The sequence below is a fragment of the Callospermophilus lateralis genome, chromosome 12 (genome assembly GCF_048772815.1).
Source record: "Callospermophilus lateralis isolate mCalLat2 chromosome 12, mCalLat2.hap1, whole genome shotgun sequence".
Classification (NCBI taxonomy): domain Eukaryota; kingdom Metazoa; phylum Chordata; class Mammalia; order Rodentia; family Sciuridae; genus Callospermophilus; species Callospermophilus lateralis.
In genome coordinates, this window is record NC_135316.1 from 69509484 (window position 1) to 69535419 (window position 25936).

Genomic DNA, 25936 nt, shown 5'->3' on the forward strand with positions numbered 1-25936 from the left:
AAGTCATAGCAACTGGTAAACTCTAAACATTAGCAAAAAGGATGATCACTAAAGGAATAGCAAAAGGTTATTTCCAAAGCACAAAAAGGAAACTGAGAAAAAACCAGCACCCAGTCAAGCCAATTATATGCTGAAATAAAAACAAGGAGCAGTTATTACAGCACAAGGCACCACAAGCACCAAAGTGCCTTTCCGCCTGTACAAAGCTGTGCAAGAACTCCTGCTTGGGACGAGCACAAGTACTAGAAGATTTTGGAAATGGTGGAGCTGCAGACCAATATGAAGAACTATGACCCCCCAGAAGGACAAATGCTCCTGAGTTACCAGATGGCTGACGTCCACTCCCTATCCCAAATTCTCCACCTGTGTTCTGGGGCCCAGAAGCAAGTGATGAAATCTAGGCTGCAGACACCCCGACATGGATGATAACAAGGCTGTGGTCAAGAAGTACCATGCCTTTCTGGCCTCAGAGACTCTGATCAAGCAGATCCCATGAATCCTGGACCCAGAAGGCTGGCCAAGTCCAAAACATTGAGGCCATGACAGTGCATGAGGTGAAGTCCACCATCAAGTTCCAGATGAAGAAGTGCTCTGTCTGGTCATGGCTGTTGGTCATGTAAAGATGACAGAGAGTGAACTTTTCACTTGTGTATGATATCCACGCAACTTCGTAGTGTCACTGCTCAAGAAGAGTTGGCAGAACATCCAGGCTTTGCACGTCTGGAGCACTCACAGGGAAAGCCCCAGAACCCGTACTGCGGTACATCCTAGTCAATCCTACTGCTACCAAATAAGCAAACGACCAAACAAAAAACAAATACAATCTATACAAAATAGAAAATAATAGGAATGATTTCTAAAATTATGGAAATAATCCAAGAATTTCAAGTATTTCAATTAATATAAATGGATTGAATTCCTCAGAGCTCTGACATTAAACTCTCCAAAAGCTGTTTTGATTACATTAAAAAACATACTAAGAACAAAGGAGAGTATTTCATAGTTATAAAGGCACAGCTCACCAACAGTCATGTAATACTTTTATATTTCAGAAATCAATTGGTTAAATGAGTGTTAAGATAGGAATATACAAAGTTTAAAAAACTAATAAACTAAATCCAAGATACCTTTCATCCAAAATCAGACGAAGTATCCTCTACTCTCTAAAACACAAGATATTTACAAATATTGATCATCTATTCCATAGAGTCATACAGACTATATTCTATCCACTTGGAAATTTTAAGCGTATTTTAAAATAATTCCTAGGTTACATATAAAGGAAACTGAATCTGAAATTACTCCTTAGAAACAAACAACAGTCTACACAGCCAGTGTCAGCTGTAGTCAAGGCAGTAAGACTCAGGAGCATTTTCAGTCTTAAATGTATTTATTAGAAAACATGAAATGTTGAGAATAAAATTGTCTATAGAATATACCTTAAAGCAGCGCTTGTCAATCTCTCTAGAGAGAGAGTGGTTTGTGTAAGTAGTCCAGGAGCCTGTGAATTCATTTGTCAACTCTAAGCCTATGGAATTTGCAAGCTAATCAGGAATAAAACTATAGACTGCATCACAATTTAGAATATCAACTTGGTTTGTAACATTAGTAGGTCATCCTGATGAGATGAATTGGGTTGGGAATCACATCACTTGAATATATAAAAATGAAACTTGAGCCAGAGGCAGTGGCATAGGTCTATAATCTCAGTGGCTTGGCAGGCTGAGTCAGGAGGATTGCAAGTTCAAAGCTAGCCTCAGCAACTTGGCAAGCCCCTAAACAACTTGGTGAGCTCCATCTCGATACAAAAAATAAAACTGCTGTGGTGGTAGCTCAGTGGTAAATTGACCCTGGGTTAAATCCCCAATCCCCCAAAGAAAGCAAAACTGAGTTCTTGAAGTCAGGCAAGGCCTTACTCACTTTTATACCTTTAATGCCGGCATGGTGGGAGCACATAAGTAAGTAGTAAACAGTTTAAGAACTGAATTAATATACCAGGCAGATAATTTTCCAAAATATATGGGTTTCATTCATTGGAGGAGCAGGAGGAGACAGATTAAAAAGTCTGCAGAGTGGTTACAAGACTGGGAAACAATGACTAAACATGAATCTTAATCTCAGGTCTGTAATGTCGCTAGTGTTACATGCCAGGCATTCCAGGATTCTGTGGAGAACCTCACGAATATAAAGGAGCCTGCCTAAGAGCTGGGGTCAGCATTCTTAGTTTTGTTTTGTTTTCCTGGCAGCAAGACTCATGAACTTCAATAAATTAATATTCAACTATAATAACAGACAAGTTTTCAAAATCTAGCCTCTTTTAGCTATATGTCAAAAGGGTAGAATCCAGCTATAGCTAGCTCAAAGCTAGAACATATGATCAAATTCCCTATTATGAAAGACAAAAAGATCTCAGCTTTCACTTAGTTAAAAAAACTTAAAGGCTTCAATTACTACCTTCATTGGAAAATTTTTAATTAAACCTTAAAACTGAGATGATTATCATATTACCTCATAAACCAATCTTTCTGCTACAAAAAAAAAACCAGTTTGAACCTCATCAATTATTATACTTTATATATTTTTGGGGGGAGGGAAAGGAAGAGTCTGAATTTGAACTACTTTTTAAAAAATACTTCAATTAAATCTAAATATACTAAGAAGACATAGCTATACTGATATTTCAAACATCTAATATCTGAGCTATATAATATCTGAAGCTAGTACAAATGAGGATACTTTAAATTTTAAGACCTTCTGATTATATTAATTGGATAGGGTTTATTTTTTTAAATCCCCCTTGTTACAGTTACAGAATAACTCTTCATCTTCTGCATTAAAAACAAAATGTATTTCTTTGCCTAATTTTGCTTAGCTGAATTAAGCATTTTAAAAATTTTCTTCTTTGCTCTTAAACCAGTATCTTCAGTTCTTAACTGGACTAATAATAGTCTTCCTTACAAGACATCAATACATAAAAATAAATACACATTAAAATTCTCCCAGCAAGTACTATATATAATCCAAACACACTCCTTCAAAAATTAACCACGTTATTTATTTGCACAGAATCAAAGGAAAGACTTGAAATTCCAACATAATATTCTATGAGGCTTACAGTTTACTAATACAGTTTTGGGGGAAAAAAAATGGTTTTGGGTTTTCCTCCATTAACTTGAGGATGGTATTATTTTACACATTTTATATGCTTCAGTTATATGTGCTGAAACATTACACACCTATACATCTTTAGTTTTCATTAAGTCCAAAAAAGTCTTTTTTGATGATATATCGAACACACTGAAGAATCACGTTTCTTTCATGTCGAATGTCCGGAGCTAGAAGCTAAAAAAACAATTAAAAAAAGAAGAAGATGAAGTGATAAAAAACATACTTGGGAAATACAATTTAAAATATTAAGGTGCCTTCCTCATATAAAAAATAAAGAATAACAGGTATGATTATATTTACTGATTATTTTACTAAAAACAATGCAAAAATATTGCTTTTCCTTTTAGCTTATAAATAGAATACCTGTTTGTTTTTTTAAATAGCACAGTTTCACATTTGGAATCCTTTCTAGGGATATCTACCAAAGGACAAGAAAACAGATACAAAAGTCTCCCAATTATTTTATCTAAAAATCAAGTCAAGAGGATTCCCTTAATAGGACACAGTGATCCCTGTCTTTGAGCCCAGCTACTTGGCAGAAGGATTGTGTGAGCCCAGGAGTTCAGAGTCAACTCAGACAACATAGTGAGGCCCTGACTCTTGATATCTGTAATGGTATAGAAACTGTTAAGTACAATAATACTGAAAGTAGTGGCAGAAAAAACAATAACTTTCTATTTTTGTGCTCATTATAAATAAAAAAACTTTCTATTTTTGTGCTCATTATAAATAAAAAAAAGTTAAGGGATTTATTTTCTATTTATTTTCTGATGGCATTAATATCTTCAGAAACATCACCCAGGGACCTTCAATGAAAAGATGATTTAACTTACCACTTATATGGCAAATATTTTAAAAGTGTGATTTATTATATAGAGAATAAAGAGTATATTGATGATTCATTTTAATAAGCAACTGTATCCACATCTAATACCTCATGTATAGTCAAAGAACACATGAGCTACACTTTTCACAGAACAACAATAGTTTCAAAACTACACTAGAAAAAAATGTGGAATACTTTTATTATTCGTCTTAGCCAGGAAGATAGCTGATCTTTGTACAGCTTCACATTCACTGCTTAGAATCAAGACACATCACATACTCTCTAAATCTGAAATAATTTTTGAGCCAATAATGCCAAAAGGAAAGCCAACAATGCACAAAATAAACGAAAGTATAGAAAAAAGAAAAAGTAAATACAGTTCCCAAAGACAGGAAATGGGGATTTTCAGAAAACCTTAGGTCTTTTCTTCCCATTACTTTGTGTTTTTCAAGAAGTATTCACATTAAATAAATAAAACCTTTTCTTCTCTTTCAGCCTGCCACTGTATATGGCTGTGCTTTCAATGAGAACTTTAGCCTTAATACATGTTTCTTCATCAACCAGTCAAATCTACATTCTTTGATTTTAAGCAGTTTTGAAAACTATAATTATTTCACATTTACTAACACCAGCTATATGCCAAATGCAGCTTTAGAATTAAGATACACAGGCAAGTCTTCAACAACCATATGCCTCTGGTATCCTGAAAACATACACACATGAGCAACAAAACCATAGTGGTCCTACCTTAATGACATGAGGACACAAATGTTACAGTGCAAAGAAAAATCACTTACCATTTCCAGGAGATATGGATGGTGTGTTCTTGGCTGAAATAATTTTTCATAGTTGGGACAACGTTTTTTCCTCTTAGGGTTTGTCTTTTTAAAACCTTTCTTTTGGTTCTCATACTTGGCTCCTGAGAAATTTCTAACAGTTGCTTTAACAACTTGTCTTGGACTCTTGGGAGGACTGCTATGAGCAACCTGGTTTTCTGCCACAGCTTCTGTTTCAGTCTTGACAGGAGTTGCTAAGTGTGAGGAAAAACAAATACAAAAATTATTTAAAAAAAAAAAAACAGGTAAAACTTTCAAAATTAATGAAAACAGCCATAATATTGTCTACTTAGTAACTTAAAATTATGAGAGGTTTTGCAAGGCATTTACAATGTATTCCAGAACTTTTTTGGGGGGAGCTATAATTGCCAAGAATTGAGGAGACTACTACAAACAGCCACAGAAAGTGATCCCTATGAAGGAAGTAAGCCAGATGGAAATTTGAATAAAATATCTATAGAAATAAAATCTATAACAACAGCACAAAGGAAAGGGAAGAAAATGCTAAGTATATTATTATATAATTCTTAAATTACATGTAAAGTGAATGATTAAAAAAGTACATGTGGTAAGTTAAAACTGCTAAAAAAATAAAACAAATAGGAATAGCTTTTAAACCAATAGTTTCACTGACCTAAAAATATAAAATTGATCCAAAACAAGACTGGGAAAAAATGGAACAAAAACCAGATGAGACAAATAGAAACAAACCATATCAGCAAATACATTATATGTATATAGTTTAAACACCTCACTTAGAAAGCAGAGATGGTCAGACTAGAACTGAATTGAAATGCAAGAATTTCTTTCCTTACACAGTTAAAACTGAAATTAAGCCTCAGTTTCCAAAGAACCACACAAAGCAAGGACTGCATATGACAATCACTAGAAAGCTGGAGTGGCTGTATCAACATCAGACAAAAAAGAGACTTTAGAACAAGGAATATCATCAGCAATGAAGAACAGTCTTCATACATAAAGAACATAAAACAAAAACGCCCAATAAGATTTTCAAAATACATGCAGCAAAACTCAGGGAACCAAAAGGAGAAATAGACAAATCAATTATTAAGGCCAGAGATGAGAGCACTCTGATCTATGTAATTGAAGAACAATTAGAAAATAAGTAGGAATACAGAAGACCTGAACACCCCTTTCCACTTTGTCAACTCAAATTGACAAAGAATACTCAACCTCAACACATATTCATGTGAAATCAAATGAGCATTCACCTTGTATTGGGCCATAAAGACAAGTCTCAGTAAATTTAAAAAAGTGAAAGCAGACAAGAGTTACATTTTCTGACCATAACAAAATTAAAATGAGATCATTAATGGGGAACTAGCTAGAAAACCTTAAATATTTAGCAACTAAACATACTTCTAAATAATTGTGACATTAAGTATACACTTGGTCTTTCTCTAGTTTTCTGTCATACAACTCTTAAAATTCTTGGAATCTCCAAAGTGATAACTGTAGTTTTGTATGCTAGTAAGTTCAGTGTTGGCTGGTAGTCTCTAGGTAGCTTCATGATGAGGTGCCACTCACTGGAAGGAACAATAAGGTTAGAATTTTGCCCATCTCCCAACTTCCAGGAAAGAAAAAGAGGCCGAAGGTTAAACTGATCACCAGTGGTCAATGATTTGATTAACCATGCCTGTACAGCTCAGACTCAATAAAAACCCAAAATGACAGAGTTTGGAGAGATTCTAGATAACCAAACACTTGGAAGTTCCTGAAGATTGTTAAGTATGGAGAGGGCATGGAAGCTCTGCAACTCTTCCCCTATATCTTATCCTATAGATATGTCCATTGATATTCTTTATAATATCTTTTATAATAAAATAAATCAGTAAATTTAAATATTTCCTTGAGTTCTGTGAGCTGCTTACCAACTTAATCAAATGCAAAAAATGGGTATGTGGGAATGCTGATTTATAGCCAGTCAGCCAGAAGCAGAGGTAAAATAACTCAGGACTTGCAACTTGCATCTGGTGGGGTTGAGGAGATGCCTCAAAGATTGAGCCCTGGACCTCTGAGATCTGACACCACTTCCAGAGAGTGTCAGAACTAAATTAGAGGAAACCCAATCCACTATTGGAGACATTCAAACAAATGAGAAACTAAGATAAATCAAAAACCAGAAATAAATCAAAATGATAGGGAATACAAATCATATCTCAATAACAACCTTGAATATTAACGGCCTAAACTCATCAATCAAAAGACATAGACCGGCAGATTGGATTAAAAAGCAAGACCCAACAATATGCTGTCTTCAAGAGACTCACCTCATGGGCAAAGACATCCACAGGCTGAAGGTGAAAGGATGGGAAAAAACTTATTACTCATATGTATTGCGTAAACAAGCAGGGGTTTCCATTCTCATTTCAGATAAAGTAGACTCCAAACCAAAGTTAGTCAGAAGACAGAAAAGACATTTCATACTTCTTAAGGGAAGTATATATAAGCAGTACTTAACAATTATAAATATTTATGCCACAAACAATGGAATATCTATGTACATCAAACAAACCCTTCTCAATTTCAAGAGTCAAATAGACCACAATACAATAAACTGGGTGACTTTAACATACCTCTCTCACTATTGGACAGATCTTCCAAACAAAAACTAAATAAAGAAACTATAGAACTAAATAATACAATCAATAATTTAGACACATATAGAATATTTCATCCATCAATGAGCTCCTTTTCTAAAATAGACCATATCTCATGCCACAAAACAACTCTTAGTAAATACAAAAAAGAGATAATACCCTCCATTCTATCAGACCACAATGGAATGAAATTAGAATAAATTAGAAATCAACAATAAAATAAAAATAGAAGCTACTCTAGCAAATAAAGACTAAATAATACACAATTGAATGATGAATGGATAGTAAAAGAAATCAAGGATGAAACAATAAAATTCTTTGAGGTAAATGAGAACACTGATAAAACATATCAAAATCTCTGGGACACTATGAAGGCAGTACTAAAAGGAAAGTTTACTGCACTTAGTGCATTCATTTAAAGAATAAAAAGTCAACAAATAAATAACTTAACACTATATCTCAAAGCCCTAGAAAAAGAAGAACAAATCAATCCCAAAAGCAGAAGAGAGGAAATAATTAAAATCAGAGATGAAACTGAAACAAAAGAAAAAATTGAAAAATTTGACAAAATGAAAAGTTGGTTCTTTAAAACAGATAAACCCCTGGCCATGCTAATGAAGAGAAAAAGAGAGAAAACTCAAATTACTAAAATACAAGAAGAAGAAGGAAATATCACAATAGATACATCTGAAATACAGAAGATAATTAGAAACTATTTTGAAAATTTATACTGTAATAAAATGGAAAACATCAAAGACATCGACAAATTTCTAGAGACGTATGACCTACCTAAACTGAATGAGGTCACACATGATTTAAACAGATCAATTTCAAGTAATGAAATAGAAAACAGCATCAAAACCTACCAACCAAAAAAAGCCCAGGACCAGATGGATTCTTAGCCAAGTTCTACAAGACTTTCAAAGAAGAATTAACATGAATACTCCTCAAAGTATTCCATGAAGTAGAAAAGAAGGAAACTCTTCCAAACATTCTATGAGGCTAATATCACCCTGCTACCAAAACCAGACAAAGACACATCAAGGAAAGAAAACTTCAGACCAATATCCCTAATGAACTCAAATGCAAAAATTCTCAATAAAATTCTGGCAAATCGCATACAAAAACATATTAAAAAGATAGCGCACCACAATCAAGTGGAATTCATCCCAGGGATACAAGGTTGGTTCAACATCCGGAAATCAATAAATGTAATTCATCATAATAATAGACTTAAAAACAAGAATCATATGATCATCTCAATACATGCAGAAAAAAGTACCTGACAAAATACAGCACACCTTCATGTTCAAAACACTAGAAAAACTAGGGATAGTAGGAACATTCCTGAACATTCTTTTTTTTTTTTTAATTGGTTATTCAAAACATTACAAATATTACAGAATTACATCGGTTACACATCCACATTTTTACATAATACCATAATAGTAACTGTTGTATTCTGCTACCTTTCCTATCCTCTACTATCCCCCTCCCCTCCCCTCCCATCTTCTCTCTCTACCCCATCTACTGTAATTCATTTCTCTCCTTATTTTTTTTCCCATTCCCCTCACAACCTCTTATATGTAATTTTGTATAACAATGAGGGTCTCCTTCCATTTCCATGGAATTTCCCTTTTCTCTCCCTTTCCCTCCCACCTCATGACACTGTTAAATGTTAATCTTTTCCTCCTGCTCTTCCTTCCTGTTCTGTTCTTAGTTGCTCTCATTATATCAAAGAAGACATTTGGCTTTTGTTTTTTTAGGGATTGGCTAGCTTCACTTAGCATAATCTGCTCTAATGCCATCCATTTCCCTGCAAATTCCATGATTTTGTCATTTCTTAGTGCTGCGTAGTACTCCATTGTGTATAAATGCCACATTTTTTTTATCCATTCATCTATTGAGGGGCATCGGGGTTGGTTCCACAGTCTAGCTATTGTGAATTGTGCTGCTATGAACATCGATGTGGCAGTATCCCTGTAGTACGCTCTTTATTCCTGAACATTCTAAAGGGCCATATATGTTAAACCCAAGGCCAGCATCATTCTAAATGGAGAAAAATTGAAAGCATTCCCACTAAAAACTGGAAGACAAGGATGTCCTCTTTCACCACTTCTATTCCACATCATCCTTGAAAATCTAGTCATAGCAATTAGACAAAAAAAGAAATTAAAGGGATACAAAGAGGTAAAGAAGAACTCAAAATATCACTATCTGCTGATGACATGATTCTATATCTAGAAGATCCATAAAATTCCACCAGAAAACTTCTAGAATAAATGAACTCAGCAATGTAGCAGCATATAAAATCAACACCCATAAATCAAACACATTCCTATATATCAGCGATGAATCCACTAAAAGAGAAGTTAGGAAAACAACTCCATTCACAGTGGCCTCAAAAAAAAAAAAAAAAAATCTAATAAAAGAGGTGAAAGACCTCTATAATGAAAACTACACAACACTAGAAAGAAATTGAAGAAAACCTCAGAAGATGAAAAGATCCCCCAAGCTCCTGGATAGGCAGAATTAATATTGTCAAAATGCCCATACTACCAAAAGCGTTATACAGATTTAATGAAATTCCTATTAAAATCCCAATGACATTCTTCATAGAAATAGAAAAAGCAATCAAGATACTTATTTGGAAAAATAAGATCCAGAATAGCTAAAGCAATCCTTAGCAAGAAAAGTGAAGCAGAAGGCATCACAATACCAGACCTTAAACTATACTACCAAGCTATAGTAATGGCATGGTATTGGCACCAAAATAGACTTTTAAACCAATGGTGCAGAATAGAGGACACACAGACAAACCCACAGAAATACAGCTATCTTACACTAGACAAGGGTGCCAAAAACATTCACTGGAGAAAAGATAGCCTATTCAACAAATGGTGCTGGCAAAACTGGAAATCCTTATGTAGTAAAATGAAATTAAACCTCTAACTCTCACCCTGCACAAAAATCAACTCAAAGTGGATCAAAGACTTAGGCACTAGAACAGAGACCCTGTGCCTAACAGAAGAAACAACAGGCCCAAATCCTCACTATGTTGGCTTAGGATCTGACTTCCTTAACAAAACTCCTAAAGTGCAAGAAGTAAAATCAAGAATCAATAAATGGGACGGATTCAAATTAAAAAGCTTCTTCTCAGCAAAGGAAACAAATAACATGAGGAGGCAGCCTACAGATTGGGAGAAAATCTTACCACATGCACCTCTGATAAAGCATTGATCTCTAGGATATATAAAACTCCAAAAACTTAACACCAAAAAAACAAAAACCCAATCAATAATGGGCTAAGGAAATGAACTGACACTTCACAGAATAAGAAATACAATTGATAAATGAATATATTAAAAAAGTGTTCAACATTTCTAGTGATTAGAGAAATGTAAATCAAAACTATTCTAAGATTTCATCTTACTCCTGTCAGAATGTCAATCATCAAGAATACAGCAACAATAAACGTGGGGAGGATGTAGTGAAAAAGATACACTCATACATTGCTGGTGAGACTGAAAATTGGTGCAACCAATCTGGAAAGCAGTATGGAGATTCCTTAGAAAACTGGGAATGGAACCACTATTTGACCCAGCTATCCCACTCCTTGGTTTATACCCAAAGGACTTAAAATCAGCACACTATAGTGACGCAGCCACAACAATGTTTATAGCAACTCAATTCACAATAGCTAGACTATGGAACCAACCTAGGTGTCCCTCAATAGATGAATGAAAAAGAATATATACTCAGTGGAATATTACTCAGATTGAAGGAAGAGTGAAATTATGGCATTTGTCAGTAAATGGTTGGAGGTGGAGAATATCATGCTAAGCGAAATAAACCAATCCCACAAAACCAAAGGCCAAATGTTTTCTCTAATATGTGGATGCTAGTTCACAATAAAGACAGGGGTGTGTGTGTGGCACTAGGGAAGAATAGCATTACCTTAGATTAGTTAGAAGGAAGTGATGGGGGGCATATGGGTATAGAAAAGACAGTAGAATGAAACAGACATTACTGTATGTATATTTGTGACTATATGACCAATATAATTCTGCAACATGTACACTCAGAAAAATGAAATTATATCCCATGTACGCATGATATATCAAAGTGCATAAATGTATTCTACTGTCACGTATACTAATTAAAAAATTTAAAAAGTAACAAAAACATTTGCAAAACAAAACAAATTAGCAAATCAAATCCCTCAATGTATTAAAATGGCAATACACCATAAGCAAATACATTTTATCAAAGAAATGCAAGTTCATTTGATATTTGAAAAATCACTCACTATATTTCACCATATTTTGAGAATAATGAAGATAAAGCATATAAACAGCTAAAAATTCACAATTTTTTTAGATAGGGATCTCCACCCTTCCTCCCAAATGGTTATTCTTTTTTTAAAATATTTTTTTAGTGTTGATGGATCTTTACTTTATTCATTTATTTATATGCGGTGCTGAGAATTGAACCTAGTTCTTCATATATGTAAGGCAAGCACTGTACCACTGAGCCACAACCCCAGCCCCTCCAAATGGTTATTCTGAGTATTTATTTACCATGAATCAAAGTGATGTGATATGAAGAGATCTATCCTAGAAGTTGAGAAACTGAGTTCATTGTTTAGATAAGAGTTGGGGAGTCTAATCATATTTCTTAAAACCCTCCAAACTCAAATATTACATAGGACTGAATGCAACAATTACATCAAAGAAAGTATAGGGTAAATGTTGAAAGTACAGACTCTGGTGCCAGACTGTTAGGTTCAAGTCTTGTTCAAATACTTACTAGCTTCGTAACCTTAGAGTAAACTACTTACCTCTACCTAAATTTCCTCATTTATACAATGGAGATAAATGATGGCACCTACTTCATGAGCTTGTTGCAATAAGTCAGTAAAGCACATAAAACAGTGCCTGGCACCCTGTATGCACTATATGAAAATCTGCTGCGACACCTGTGATAATGTTTCTGCAAAGTAATGAGGAAAATAAGATAAATACAACTATAAAAGAATAGAGCTAAGAATCCTTAAAGTAGTTTGTAGGCTGAAAAATGTAGAAATAATAATTAAAAGGCAAGAAGAAAATCCAGTGCACCACTTCCCATCATTTCCTTTTCTCTTCAAGTGTTAATCACTTGACCTAAGAACGAAAATGTCAAATGAATCAGGGCTTGTATTGTCAACGATCTGCTAAGGAATGAGGAACTGGGACATTCGTATTTTTCTCTTTCTTGAGATATGCATTTCCTAGCTAAGTAGTGCTCTTCAATTCAAATAAAAGTTAAACATAGCATTTAGCTCTTTCAAACTGAAGTCACTATTTGCTCTGTGGTCTTCGGAATTAGTTTTGAGCTTGGAGGTGTCCTCATCAATAACTGAACCAGTTTAGAGAAACAGTTTTTAGGGTGTTGCAAACTCCAGGAGGATAGCAAACCAACCCATTTGGAAATAATACTCATGGAAATTTCTTTTCTTATTTATGTAACAATGATTCTGGTAGCCCCAGATCTGCACATACCTCCTCTTCCTTTGTTCAGTCTTGCTTAGGGACCCTTTCCTGCTTACCCCCTCATACACCCCAGAATTAAAACTGAAAGCTAGAGATTTGCTACTGACTGAATGGCTTAATAAAACAATTTGAACTACATAAAATAATTCTTAAGACTTAGAAATACACCACAGAGGCTTTTTCCTTAAAGCAGAACATTTAAAATAATTAGTCAAAATCAATTCATACAAAATCAAATATATATTTTATTAGGTAATATCCTCTGTTATCTACAAAAGGAAAGGTCATGTGTTACTATTCAGGAAGATAGCCACATGGAGAAGGATATGAAGGAAGCAATATAGTTGGTTTCTTTAAGATTTTTTAAGTCCTTATACTTAAATTTTATACCAGCTCCACCACATATTAGTGTAGCAAATATATCCTAAGTTTGAGGTATAAAATGAAGGTGTGAGAGCACACAGATCCCTTCCAGCTTCCTTTCTTTCTTCCAATTTTAAAATGGTGACAGTCTCAAAATGAAGACATAAATATAAAAGTATCAGATGTTTCATCTTAAGATTGAGAAAAGAAAGCATCAGCTCACCCTGTTTTTATGGGATTCAGTAATTTGGTAATAGCTTGCTTTCTTATCGCCTGTTATAAATACAACTGAGAGGTGAGAAATATAATATGTGTTTAAAGAACAACTCCACCTTCATATCAGTATATTAGAAACAAGAGTAAGAAATCAATATTATGTTTCTTAAAATTAAAAATAAGAAGAGGCAACCATCTGTTAAGGAATACTCTGATAAAGCCAAAGTAGTTTATATTTCAAAATTTGAGTAGCTTTTAACAAGCTACCAGAATAAGCTATAGCCCATTAAAAAGAGAAGAAAAAATTCCCATGTTACAGAGATATAAACATCATGTTTCTTACTAAAGCCCAACTCTTTCTTAGTCAACATTCTCCAAACACACACACACACTGATTGTCTTTAGTCAACAAAAATGTTGCGATCTATATCCCTTGACATTCAACTCTTCATTCTGTAACAACACTTTCAGACCCTGTGTTCCTATCCTCAGTATAGCTACTACTTTGATTACACACCTTCTCCTGAGATACATACACAAGAATTCTCTCACAGTTGGTAGAGTCTAAATAAAATTAACATGCAGATACAGGTTTCCACAATTGCAGGACAAAGACTTATTCACTCAACATATTCTAGGTTATTGATATAAACATTGGATTAAAATTTACCATACTATATTACATCAATAACCTACTCACAGCTCTTGTATGTGGCCCTAAAACAGATGCTACAGGAGATTAAATAGGTTTATCATAATAAAATACAAAATAAGGGCCCACATACTATCATTTGCGACATTACCTTTAAAAGTAAGTCACGTATCCTGAACATCACTGACCTCTCAGAAGACTCTTGAAGGAATTCAATTTCTTCCAACCTTTAAATAACACAGGCTAATATGCAACCACAAGTACAGAGTTCCTGTGTTTCCAAATAAGATAATTTATGTAAATGTGCTTGTAAAGAGTAATATCCTCTACACATCTAAATTTTTCCATCACCCTCTTTATCATCAAGGGCCTCTCTCCATCTACCAAAGGTGCTATGAACATGTTGTGACAAGGGTTCTTGATAGCAGAGAAAAATTCACTTTTTTTTTTTTTGCTATTTCTTTTATTTTATTATTTCATTTTCTCTTTTCTTTCCTTTTCTTTCATTATATTGTAATCACTTTAGCTTTTTTCTTCCAGTAGCAATCCATTTCCCTATTACTACAACTTTATCCCATGTTAACTTCACTTCTGAATCAAAGGAAAAAGGAACTTGAAGATCAAATAAAGAATATGAATCTTGGATGCTATTAATGCACAGTGTGCACCAAAGGCAAAGGGCAACAAAATAAAACCCACTTTGCTGTAGCAACAGAGGCCATGACTTACCGTCTGGCTCACTCTCTGACCCTGAGAGACTGCCATAGCTGCTCATTAGTGAACACAAAGCTGGTGTGACTTCCTTAGGTACAACTGTATGCTGTGTTTTCTCCTCCTTATCAGACTCTGAAACAAAAGGGGAAAGAACAAAGATTCAAACAGTGTATCCCCAAATATCCACCACTATAAAAAAAAGAAAGCTGACTGTCTTCCAGTCTTTCATGCTAGTAAAAACAAAGGAATTTCTGCTGGGCACGGTGGCACATGCCTGATCCCAGCAGCTCGGGAGGCTGAAGTAGAAGGATGGCACGTTCAAAGCTAGCCTCAGCAAGTTAGAAGGCCTTAAGCAACTCAGCAAGACAAAAAACAGTAGTATTTCCTTCAAAGAGTTAAAGAAAGCCCACCCTCCTTTAATCCTTATGCAACATTCTACGACTTTCACTATAGTTACAGGTGATTAAATCAAAACTCAAATGGGCTGGGGATGTGACACGGTGGTTAAGTGCCCCCTGGGTCCAATCCTGGGTACCAAAATGAAAAAAAAAAAAAAAAAAAAATTTCTGATCATTTCTTTAATCTTCCCAAAACATAAATTGCAGGAGACCTGAAAGTATTCTTAGTTTAAATCTTGACCAAAGAAGTTATGTGCTACAGGGAAGGAGAAGAATGAATGGAAGCTGTAAACAACTCAGTTAACTTACTGTGCTTCACAGGTGATGGAATCTAGGCCTGCCCTAAATTAACTTAATCACACAGGTTTTACTATTAATTTACAGGTAGTGGGAAGGCCAAAATTGATTTAACTTTATTGGATAAGGATCATTAACTCTGAAAATTCAATTTAGAAATAAAAAAATATATAAAAATATCCACCCCCTTTTGTTGTTTTCAAGACTAGTTTTTAGGACCCAAATAATATTTAAACCATTCTAGGCTTAGTGAAAGAGTTTTACTGAAATGAACCTACTCCAAAAATTTTATTATTTAGAACTTCTAAGAATTTATGTCAATAGGCCAACCATGAGAATTTAGCAAACATTAAAGAGCCTGCCAAAGGTAAAGTGTTTGATCAGAGCCCAGCAATCCTAGCTGTAGCCCCAGGACACCACCCATTACATTTATTTTTGGCAGCTCTAAAAAACACATCAACAACCAATAAAAATAAAGCCTGACTGAAGACAATAAGTAGCTTGTCCATTTAATGAACCAGCTCAACCTACAACCAATATGAAATGTCTCAAGAGGAACACTTAATGTTCACTGAGACAGTCCCAGGGAAACTAAAATATGCCACTAGGAAGTGGCATATTTCATGTGAATGTTGACCAAGCACCTTCTGCTAAAGATATATCCTCCTATGCCACCCACAATGCCAGCACCAATCCCCTAATACTGTTCCATATTTTAAGCTAGATTATTACCTTTTCTCTTGGATGAATAAAGGAAAAGGAAAATATGCAATTTATATGAGCAGAAATCTACCACAATATTAGTACAAAGACTATTCATCCACTGTCTGAATAACCAAAGACAAAATAGCAGTATTTCCTTCAAAGACATAAAGAAAGCCCACCCTTCTTTAATCCTTATGCAACATCCTACGACTTTCACTATAGTTACAGCTGATTAAACCAAAACTCAAAAGAATTCAAGAAAATTACTTTCAAGTAACTTACTATAAAATGGTTGGGTCAATGTAAAATCTAGGCTACCTACCCAATTCTCAAACTAATGAACTATAATGTCTCCTATAGATTATCATTATTATTAAAATGAAGCCCCTGTATCAAAATGTATTAATGGCCAACAATAATGTTAATGACTTTTTGTCACAGTTCCATTGCTTCCCACGCCCCCCAACCCCCCTCCCCGCCGTTTTATGGCAAAACTCTAAACAGCTACTTGATAAAATTCACCACAGAAATTTGGGTCTAAAATTTCCTTCAGTCCACTACTCCAATCTGTTTCTGAGGACCACCACACCAGAGAAACTTTTTCTTCTTCTGAGTTCATCTGGGTCCTCTGTGTTTCCAAATCTAAAGGCAATTTCTTGGTTCTCCTCTTATTTAACTTACCAACAGTATGTAATCATGTTCTGTTTTTTAAAACCTCATGGCTTCCAGAACCCTTTCACTTAGCTGTCTTTTCCCAGTCTCCCTTCTGAATTCTCCTCACTTACCAACTTCCAAAATTATGAAGTGACCCTGGATCTAATTCTGAGAGACCTTTCTCTTTGTGCCTCCCCTTCCCTATATGATTGGATGTTCCCTAAAATCTTAACATTATCTATATGCTTGTGAATCACAAATTTGTACCTTCAATCTTCAGTTTTCCCTTAACTCCAGAATAATACTAACTGCTCATCAAACATCTTTACTTAGATGTCAATTATCTCAACTGTGTCCAAAATTAAACACTTGATTTCCACTTGGCACATGCCCTACAGTATCTCCCCCTTGATAAATATCAACTGTTTCTTCTTAGGGTTAAGCCCAAAATGTAGCAATTATCCATGAATCTTCTTTCTTTCTCATACCTTATCTATCCAATTAACAACTGCCAACTGCTGGGAGCCATCAGCCAAGTAGGTATGACAAATTCCTTGCCAGCTTACTCCCATGCTGTCTAGTGGAAGGACTTCTGAAAGGTGACCTTGCTCAAGGACCAGGGCAGGATCCGTGTTTAGGGTGTTCCCCCTTTAGAATAGGGCAGTTTAGCATAATAGGAGAGTAGGGTGTTTCCCCTTTAGAGTAATAGGAGATTAGGGTGTTCCTCTTTTGGAATAGGGCGTATCCTGTTGCTGAGTTCCTCTTGAGTGCTCAGGGTCAGACAGTATATTTTGGGAGACAGAAGCCCATGCGGAGTGGATTTGGGAGAGAGTGGATCAGGGCAGAGTGTGGATTTGGGAAGAGAACGTGGATTCCCCCAGAGCGTGTTTGTAGACGGCCGGTGTGAGTTCGGGAATAAAGAATTGCTGTTTGAATCTACAAGCTGTGTGGAGACTCGTGATTTGTGCCCAGCCGAGAGACTGCGGCAGCCAACAGTTATTTCAAAAACAAATCCAGCATCATACTTGTTTCTCACTACTTCCATTACAACCCAAGGCAACATTGCTTGCATGAAGAATTCTAACAGCCTCCTAGATCTTGACAGGACTCTGTCCAATTCTCTTTATAAAAAGTCTATTCTCTACCAAAAACATAGATCATATGACCTCTCTGCTCAACCTGGGAATAAAATCCCAAGACCTCCCTGGGCCTACACAGCTGGCCTGACTAGACTGGACCTTGCACTTGTCTTGTAACAAACCCACTTTCTTCCTGGCTTACACCATTGCCACCTGGCTGCTACCTCAGCATGCAAGGCAGCTCTCCCTGGGGTATGTGCACTTGCTGCTCCCTCTGCTGGGACTGCTGTAAGTATGCAGCAGTGGGATAGATGTCTTTTTCATGTCACCTCCAGAGTGCCTTCACTGATCACCCCACAGAAAACAGTAGAACTCCTCCAAACACCATTTTCCCATCCTTTACTCAGCTTCATGATGCTTATATCCACCCAACATATTGTGAGTTTGTTTAGTGACTCTCCTTATTATGGTTTTAATGTGAGGTGCCCCCCAAAAGCTCATGTGTGAGACAATGCAAGAAGGTCTGGAGGAGAAATGATTGGGTCATGACAGCCTTAACCAAATCGGTGAAATAATCATCTGATGGGATTAATTGAGAAGTGAGTGGAGGTAGGTAGGGTGTGGCTGGAAGAGGTGGGTCCCCGGGGACATGCCTTTTGGGTATATATTTTGTATCTGGCTAGTGGAGTCCCTCTCAGCTACTAATCATCATGTGAGTTGCTTCCTTTTGCCACACTCTTCTGCCACGATGTCCTGCCTCACCTCCAGCCCCAAGGAATGGAGCCAGCTATCTGTGAACTAAGACCTCTGAAACCATGAGCCTCCAAATAAACTTTTCCTCTTCTAAAAGTGTTCTTGTCAGGTCTTTTAGTCAGAGCAATGAAAAAGCTGACTAAAACACTACCCAAACCAGAAGGCAGCTACAAGACAGAAGGGGTCTTGCTGTATTCTCAGAGCCAAGAATAATATGTAAGTATTCAATAAATATCTGAAGAACAAACTATTGCATGAATTAGACAAGGTTAATTAGCACAGAATTAGAGTGCTAGCAAGAGGTTGGGCCAGGATAGAAAACTAGATTTGCATGGATCTAAAGTGTATAACATGATTCCATTTTTATTTTTAAAAAATCATATAAATGGGCACAGGAGGTGGTTGGGGTGAGGATCAGTGGTAGCGCTTGCCTCCCACGTGTGAGGCACTGGGTTCGATCCTCAGTACCACATAAAAGTAAATCAACAAAATAAAGATGCTGTGTCCATGTACAACTAAAAAATATTTTTTTAAAAAATGGGCACAGGAAAAACATTGGAAGGATACACAAAAACATGTGAGCAGTAGTCCAATTTTTAAGATAAGAGAACAGTTTTTAAAAATATTTTATGCTTTTAATATTCCCACACCTTCTCTATTACTTTGTAGTGGGAAAAAAATAAAGAATGAAAAATAAAGAGAAACAGTGTTCTTCATAATTCAGTTCATAAACTCAGGCAAGGCTTTAATTGGCCTATGGAGTCTTTTGCCCTCCTCCCTTTGGTTTTAAACTTTCTATTTTGAAACAATTTTGGAGCTACCCAAGTATTACAAAGCACAGGAGTTTCCATATACCTCTCACTCAACTTCCCTAATGTTATCATCTCCTATAACAAAAGACACTTATCATAGCCAACAAATGAACACCAGTGCCATCTTACTACCTAAGCTAAAGACTGTACTGTCATTTCCTCAGTTTTTCCATTAATGTCCTTTTCTAGTGCTAGGATCCAATCTACCATTCCATACTGGACTTGGCTATCATGACTCCTTAGTCTTCTCCAAATATGTGATAGTGTCTTAATCTTTTCTTGTCTACCAGGAACATTTTTGAAGACTGTTGGATCAGATAACAGCAGAATGTCCCTCAATTTGGGTGTGTCTGACATTTCTGATGATTAGATTGAGGTTACTGATTATGGGGAAGAATAATACAGAGGAGATGAAACCATCTCATCACAACATAGCCCATGATATCAATATGACTTACCACTGGTGATGTTCACCTTGATAACTTGGTGCTCTGCCTGATATCTCTTATAAAGTTACTATTTTTCTCTTTCATTATTTACTCCCTGAAATGAGTTCATAAGTTTAGCCCACATTCAAGGGGAGGAGAATTAATCTCCAACTCAAGTAAGGAGGAGCAAAAAATTTTTGACATGTCAAAACCACAATAATAATAAATGTTTGGGAAAAGATATTTAAAGGCTATGCAAATACTGTTTTGCCTTAAAATTTGGCCACTAATTCTACCATTCCCCAGTGGATCCTGCCTAAAATAAGGCCATTGAGAATTCTTTATAGTAGTATCCTTCTGTCATGCCAACATTGTTATATTTTTTGAAAACTTTCTGGTACTATGAGATGCTCTAGTCTCACCTTTTATTTTCTCTGTCCCAACCCAGAACCAGCCTTTTCTCTAAGAGGTCATGATTTCATTAGAGAATGGTCTTTGGAATCCACAACGTAAATGCAGGTATAATTGTTCCTAAGAAGATCACAAAGCTCACTGAATTTGATGACCTCCCCAAAGGAAAGAGTTAGGAGTTTCTACATATGAACTACTCTTCCCCTCTCTATTATATATTTAACCCCAACAACAAGTAATAACATTTTAATTTTCCTTTTGGTATTTTAAGACACCTTAAACAATGACTTCTCATCTTACACATCCCCCCAAAAAGCTATTCCCAAAGTTGCTGGGATCTACCTAACAGTTGTAATAGGTATTTTAGCACCTATACTGGAAGACTATGCTGAATGCACTGTACTGGCTGACAAAATTGTTCCGGAAAAACTTCACTCACTTTTTTTTTTTTTTTTAATTGGTTCTTTTTAGGAGAATGATTTTCTGACATTTGATGGTAAATGGATAGATCTGGAGACTATTGTGCTAAGTGAAATAAGCCAATCCCCCAAAAAGCAAAGGTCTAAGATTTTCACTCACTTTTTTTTAAAGCAGCTAAAACATCTCTCTGAACTAAAAACACCAGTACAAAGATAGTAGAAATATGAATGAAACTGAATTTTAGAATTATTATAAAATATCAACTCAATTTCTCTGTTAAGAAAAGTTAGTGACACCTTTCTGAGGTAAATAACAAGGTACTACAATTTAATTGTTGGCATTTTGATTTTCTTGAAGAATAATATAAATATTTTAATATAAATTATTCATTATATTAATTAAATTTTAATACAATTCTAAATTCACAGCCTACACATATGGTTTTTATAGTCGAGACTCATATTCCCTCATTTCTGACCCTTAAAATATGTATGTTCCCATCCTTGGCTGTCAATATAAGGAAAGTTTCAACATTTAAACCAAAATAAAATTATGGAAGACCTCTCTCATGTAACTGCTTCTGGAAATCCAATTGAATTCTTCCTACCAATGAGGATGAGAGGTATTTATTTAACCACTGTTTCTGATGTCTAAGTTCTGACGACTTAAGTCCTCAGAAGCAAGATAAATAGAAGCAAGATATAATTATCTTTTAGTTGACATTTTAACATACTGGCAAATTTGAAATAATGCTTTAAAAACCACAACCAAAACCAAAACTAACAAGAGCTGGGGATGTAGATCAGTGGTGAAGCTCTGGCCTACATGTGTGAAGTCCTGGGTTACATCTCCAGCATGGCAAAAACAAAACAAAACAAAGAACAAACAGAGGCTGGAGGTATAGCTCAGTGTTAAGAGAACTTGCCTAGTATGCATAAGGCCCTAGGTTCAATCCCCAGCACTGAAGATACCAAACAACCATAAAACAGAATTAACTTCATCTATCAAAACTAAAAGGAAAAACATAAACAAAAACAAAAGCAACCGACACTTAAATATCATAGTCCTTCAAATGTTTATCTAAAAAAACCCACACATAAAAGAATTTCATAATTTTCAAATTAGTGACATAAAATTTTGATACAGATAGTATTTTGTCATGAAGGTCACACTTTGCAAATCTAAAGTGGGTGTGCTCTCTCTAAAAAGTCTTCAAAAACAAAAACAAAAAAATTAGTATCCAAGAGTAAACTGAGCACTGGCTCAAAATAGCTGCCTTTTCCTTGCTCTCTGCAAGGGTAAGAAGGTGCCTTCTGTAAACTCCCACATCTCAACTATCTTAGACTAATACAAAAAATTTTACACAAATTTGGACTTCACATTTACAGGGCATGTAAGATACTAGTGGAATCAAACTCTTAAGTTCAAATTCTGGCTCTGCCACTAACTAGCAGTATGACTAAGGCAAAGTTCTATTCCTAATTTCTACAAGGAGTCACAATAGCACCTATGTATAAGGTTGTTATGAGGAAGAGTTAACATACACAAAGCATATGGAGCACAGTGAGTACCTTATTCACTAAGTATTAGTTGGTGGTTAAGATAATTTATGGTTATTACTATTTCTACTAAATTTTAGTATTACTATTCTTTTTTTTTTTTGACTATTTGTACAGATATTTTATTTCATGTTTCCTCAAGAATAAAGGACATTTCATGGTTCAAGAAAAGAGTCAGCCTTTTAGCTTAGGCTCATTAAAAGGTAAAAATAGTATAAAATTATAGATTTTTATAACTTTGTAGTAAATATATCCTGCTGGGAGCCATTAGCCAAGTAGGTATGACAATTTCCTTGCCAGCGTACCCCATGTTGCTTAGTGGAAGGACTCGTGGAAATAGGACATTTTGCAGTAACATTGCATGTAAGGTGACCTTGCTCAAGGACCAGGGTGGATCCGGGTTTAGGGCGGTTCCAGGTTTAAGATTATTCCTGCTGGGAATAGGGCGTATCCTGCTGCCTGAGTTCCCCTTGAGTCTCTCCCGGGATTCAGAGAGTATTTGGGAGGCAGAGGAGGTGGATTTGGGCAGAGAACGTGGATTTCCCCAGACCGTGTCTGTAGAGGGCCGGTGTGAGATCGGGAATAAAGAATTGCTGTTTGAATCTACAAAGCTGTGAGTGGCTCGTAATTTTGTGCCCAGCCAGACTGCGGCAATATCCTGCTTGGATGAGATAGTATTACTATTCTTATTATTCTCAGCCCAACATTCCCTTTTGCTAAGATCCTTTATCATCCTAACACTGTCAATAAACTGGTTATTCCCACATTTCCCGCCATCTATAAATTCAATAATTTGTCATGTGATTATCATGAAAGCAACTGTCATATGAGCTGAACAGAGATTGGAATCAAACCTATAACGAAACATCATTCCACTCATTAATCATCTTTTGGAACTCCTCTTCAGTAGGAAGCATATGCAATTGAATACAAGCCTCACAATGTTACTGGGGGGGAAGGTCATACAGATTTTTTACATATACATTTTCATTTTTCTGAAGGGAAAAACAGAAGCTAAGGAGCTAAGGGATATCTGTGTGATAGCAATATTTGGGGATGTTCAATTTTTGCCTTTAAAGCAAGAGTCAACTTGTCCTATTAGTTATACAAGGAATTTAAGGATAAACTATAAACATGTGAAAATATATTCTATACTTTGAAGAAGAATACTATTATGCAAATACAATGAATCAATGTCATTTGCCCATAGGGACCATGATTGTGCTCAGTAGTATAAATAAATACTGGCTTCCATAGAATTACTGATTTATAAGCAAGAGGGAAAAAAAAAAGGCTAAATTGCATCTATGGAAACTCAAAACAATCTTAAAAAAAAAAAAAAAAAAAAAAAACTCCCAAGATTACAGCATACTTTGGAAATTACCCAACAAATCTTTCTCCCATAGCCTGCCTGCCCCATGAATTCCGGCCCAAGACTCAGAAAATATGTTCTGAAATGAGGCTTTTCCACAAGAGACTTCTCTTAAAAACAAACAAAAAGAAAGCATCTTTCTACATTTTTATGTATGTGTTATCCAGTTTTCCACAAAAGGGGCTATGAGTAACCAACTTCAACATCATTGTCTGTATGTTTATAAACACATTATTTTCCTATTAACTTACCAGAATCGCTATTTATCAAAACGCCAAGAGGATCTGCCTTTGCCTCAGGTGGACCTTCAGGCTTTGAATCAGGGAGGAGATTTTCTGATCCAGGGACATCACTCTGTTTGGCACCATCATTTTTCCATTTGTGTTGTCTACCAGGACTTCTGATCTTCGCCATCTGTGAATTTTTGGACATTCCCTTCATCTTGCTGGAATAAGAAAAATGCAATTCTTGGTATAAAAGACACTGACCTTTCAAGGAAAAGTTGAAAAAGACTACTGAATGCAAAAAAGAAAAAAAAAAAACCCAGATGTTAAACTGATCATTTGTTGCCTAGTACATTAAATAGACCAAAATAAACAAAAGTCAGTGGTTCCCAAAGACAGAGAGGTCTTAGTAGAACTTTAAAAGGATGACACTCTACAATACACCATATTTTATTCATCCTCAGCCACACATTACTACCAATATTTTTGCCCCCTGAAATTGAGCTGGGCTGTGCAATCACTGACAAATCACAATTCTACAGCCATCTTAAATAAAGTGCTCTTCAATCACACAACTACCTCTTTTACAAAGAAAACAAGTACTTAGGAAGCATTTTCTAATTTAAGTCAATTTAAGAACAACAACAACAAGAAAAATTCATTAATAATAAATTCTCTATAAACAATAATCAAAGTGTCTTCTGGTAGAACTGAATTTCCTCAAGGACATGCATGCTATTCCAATTTGCCATTGTTTGGGCAAAACTCCTTTTTTTTTCTTTTCTTTTTTTCATTAATAATCAGGTGGCAGAATTAGAAATTGGGTCCAAATTTCAATTTTTTTCTGTATTCCTTGGATATATTAATATCCCTGAGCCTGTTTACTCCTTCACTTATAGAATGGAAATCAGAGACATAGAGAGAATTAAGATAATATAAAGTACTTCACTCAGAGCAAGGTAACATCTTGAGCCCTTAATAACTTATAGTTATTACTATAACACTTTCTGAATAATTTGTTGAACCAATATATTCAGTTTACATCTGCCATACAAGGGCTCAAAATCCTTTCAGGGTCACTATAACTCTTATAGAATCTCATTCTAAAACTTCATATACATATACTCCAAATTTTGCAGAAAGCCAAAATTTATCATGAACCAATTTCCAAGACCCATCCACAAGTATCTAAGAACTCAACAGCTTCACTGCAGGCAAAACAGGCACAGTTTGGCTGGTTTGCCTCTGGTATACTCTGTCTCTGGCCCCACAACACATTGAAAAGATGCCATTTTCCTTGGGCTCCCACTCAGATACCTTCCCTGCATCTAGTTCCTATTGCATCTGACCATAGCTGCTTTTTGAATATTTATTTTTAAAGTATTCACTAATATGTAATGAGTTAGGATGATCCTTAACTGATAAGATCAATAAGATTTTATTTAAAAACTAGTATATCTGGTATCTGTACTCTACCCCTCATTTGAGAATGTAGTTCTACCACTTCACTTTTGACAATCCTTTGAAAGGAAAAGTTCATTTAATCAATACTTTAAAACAGTTACAAAAGGTATAAGTAAAAATACAGATGTCTATAAAATGGACTCAGGAATAATTTTAACTAAAAAGCTAATATAGATGAAAATGGAGCATTAAAAAAAGCTCAATCAAAAAAAGCAAGGAAGTAACAATATGACAAATTAAAAAATAAAACAAGAGAAACAAATAGAATGATGGTGATGAAAAACTACATTAGCAATTACACTTTATATATACGTACACGTATATATATTTATATATATACATAAACGTATATATACATACATATGTATAAACTGTTTCAGTTTGATTTTTTTTTTTTTTGCGGGGGGTGCCAGGGATCAAATTCAAGACC

General features: G+C 35.4%; 1 protein-coding gene and 1 pseudogene across 1 annotated transcript in view; one reads left to right on the top strand and one right to left on the bottom strand.

Moving 5' to 3' along the window:
• The window catches only part of LOC143411424 (large ribosomal subunit protein uL1 pseudogene), a 49499-nt pseudogene extending 48728 nt beyond the window's left edge, over positions 1 to 771 (top strand).
• A 2262-nt stretch (positions 772 to 3033) lies between these two features.
• The window catches only part of Nufip1 (nuclear FMR1 interacting protein 1), a 47023-nt gene continuing 24120 nt past the window's right edge, over positions 3034 to 25936 (bottom strand). The window contains exons 7-10 of the mRNA XM_076872395.1: positions 24070 to 24263; positions 14946 to 15062; positions 4792 to 5024; positions 3034 to 3342 (exon numbers count right to left, since the gene is read on the bottom strand). Of these exons, the coding sequence (XP_076728510.1) occupies positions 3247 to 3342; positions 4792 to 5024; positions 14946 to 15062; positions 24070 to 24263 (640 nt within the window). The 3' untranslated portion in view covers positions 3034 to 3246. The remainder of the gene's footprint in view (positions 3343 to 4791; positions 5025 to 14945; positions 15063 to 24069; positions 24264 to 25936) is intronic.